General features: G+C 39.9%; 1 protein-coding gene across 1 annotated transcript in view; it reads right to left on the reverse strand.

Annotated features, from left to right (window-relative positions):
- prkra (protein kinase, interferon-inducible double stranded RNA dependent activator) overlaps nt 1–2,406 on the reverse strand; it is a 21,089-nt gene that overhangs the window by 15,023 nt on the left and 3,660 nt on the right. Inside the window, exons 4-7 of the mRNA XM_005723520.1 lie at nt 1,710–1,788; nt 1,494–1,611; nt 1,317–1,411; nt 1,057–1,219 (exon numbers count right to left, since the gene is read on the reverse strand). Of these exons, the coding sequence (XP_005723577.1) occupies nt 1,057–1,219; nt 1,317–1,411; nt 1,494–1,611; nt 1,710–1,788 (455 nt within the window). The remainder of the gene's footprint in view (nt 1–1,056; nt 1,220–1,316; nt 1,412–1,493; nt 1,612–1,709; nt 1,789–2,406) is intronic.

Genomic DNA, 2,406 nt, shown 5'->3' on the forward strand with positions numbered 1-2,406 from the left:
ACTCGTTTTATTTCTCTACCTGATAAGAAAACTATTCGGTCAGATAGTTATTTGTAGTGAATGAAATACGGCTTCAAGCATGTTTCAAACCTTGAAAAGACAATACTAAAATTAAAGAACTTTCACGGATTTCAAGCACCCGTACGAACTCTGGGAAGAGCAGATAATTCAAGTCTTATTGACACCAGCCGCACTGTTCAGTCACCTATGCTCTTTCTGCTTCACTCTTTTCTTCTGTCTCACACTAACTGTGAATAGTTGGCATAAGAAAGTTTCTCTCTCTCTGCCGTCACCAAGTGTTTGCTTAAAAGGGATTGTTGTTTTTTCCATTTCAATATAAACTGCCTTGAGTTGACTATTGTTGTGATCTGCCACTGCATAAAGATAATAGGGCAGCACATGAAGCAGGACAAAGCTCCAACTATCTCAAACTGGTTTCTTGAGCATGACAACAAGGTCACTGTACTCAGATGAACTCCACAGGCACCAGGTCTGAATTAAATAGAGTGTCTTTGACTGTGGTGGAACAGGAAATTCACATCATGGGTGTGCAGCCAACAAATCTGCAGCAACTGTGTGACGCTGTCACGCCAGCATTGACCAAAATCTTAGATGAATGTTTGAAGCACCCTGTTGGATGTATGCCATGAAGAATTATGGCAATTGTGAAGGCAAAAGGCATCCGATCCGATCCCAGGTGTAACGTAATGTATGGAAAATGTCTTTCGTCAACCTCACATCTGGGGGGTTTTTTTGTTGTTTTTTCTAACACCCTCACAAATGCCCCACTACTCTGAAGATTTCTCAGTATTAACCACTGGAGCGATACATGGCCTCATTTGGGAAAGCACAACTGCATAGATGACCCAGTTTTATTATTTTAAAAAGGGATGAAAGTTGAGTATTTAATCAAGACGTTAAATGCGTTCTATGATTAGGGCGACGGGAGTTTTTCTTTGAATCTGATGTGAGTGAGGGAAGCTGGGAACCACATAATCTGAGTGGAAGGCACCAGTATTGCTAACAGAAAAATACAAATGCAGTTTGTTTTCTTACCAATATCAAAGTATGTGACCTCAAAGCCTTGTTCATTGGAAAGGTCCAACATCATCTGAATGTAGTCTGTGTTGGGAATGCTCAGCGGGTTTCTCCTCAGTAAAGATATCTTCTCTGCCATCGAGTTCCTTAAGTTTTCAAATCGCACACTTGGTTTAGGACCCTGAAAAGTAAAAACATCACAACACAAAAGAAATTGCCTGAAATGTTGAAGTTGCCTGTAGACGTCACACAAATGAGCCAAGAAAGATCCGACATACCCATGTGATTTCAGAACAGCCTGATAGACTCTGAAGCTTTGCCACAATTTTCTCTGCAGCCACTTTTTTTGCAGCCTTTTTTGAATTTCCTACACCTGTCGAGAAAAAAAGATAGAAAGTTAGGACAAACGAGCAAAATCTTAGAAATGTTTCTTTGAACGTGAAAAATAATCGCACCCTTCTCTGACAAGGACTCCAATCGACAAATAACCGTGAACTCTCTCTTATGTGGTGGACCAGCCTCTGTTAAAACTGTGTATTCGGGAAGATGCCATCCTCTTTGTAATGCTAACTCCTAATGTGAACGATAAGAAAAGATCATGAGGGAAACACAGTTCATTTCATACATATGGAAGAAATGTTCTTGCATAAACACAGCCATGGCTGGCACACCTGGAGTAACCCCACAGAGTTAGGATGATTGTTTGTCTCTGCTGCCACACCATTACTGTCAGACGTCCCAGGAACATTCCTGCTTGGAATTAAAGAGAAATCACAAGAGTGTCATAGTATTTAGTAGGCGCTACAAGTTACAAGCACAAGATTTAATCTAAGATTTCTCAGGCTGACTTCCCTCCTGCAGCATAAATACAGAGCTGTGCTAAAAGTCTTGAGTTAACCCTCATTTTTCTAGGAAAATAGTAAATTGGTACAACAAATGTACAACCAGGCATTGACATACAAAACGTACAAGGCAATAACAGAGTTCACATCATTCTAAGAAGCTTGACAGTCAATATTTGGTATGATCACCTTTAACGCATCTTTCTCCAGCACAGCCTAAACTCTTGTCAAGCTTTCTTGTCATTTCTATAAGTAGTCTTCAGGAATAGTAAAAGATTTCTGACAGATACTCAGAGCTCTTCTTTGAGTGTTGCTGCCAGATGTATTATTGTAATTGCTAAAATAATAAAGTGGTTGCCAAACCGATGCCCATTCAGATGGTACTGCTGGGTGGATCAAAATCTGATAGTTGACAAGATCCCCAACACCACTGGCTGAAATGCAGCCAATGTTTAAAAAAACAAGTAACTCTGAATGACCTTCAGAAAGACTGAGGAACTATTGCTTAAAACCATCTTTAAAAATT

Source organism: Pundamilia nyererei, unplaced genomic scaffold (genome assembly GCF_000239375.1).
Source record: "Pundamilia nyererei isolate P.nyererei 1_Seehausen unplaced genomic scaffold, PunNye1.0 scaffold00009, whole genome shotgun sequence".
NCBI lineage: Eukaryota > Metazoa > Chordata > Actinopteri > Cichliformes > Cichlidae > Pundamilia > Pundamilia nyererei.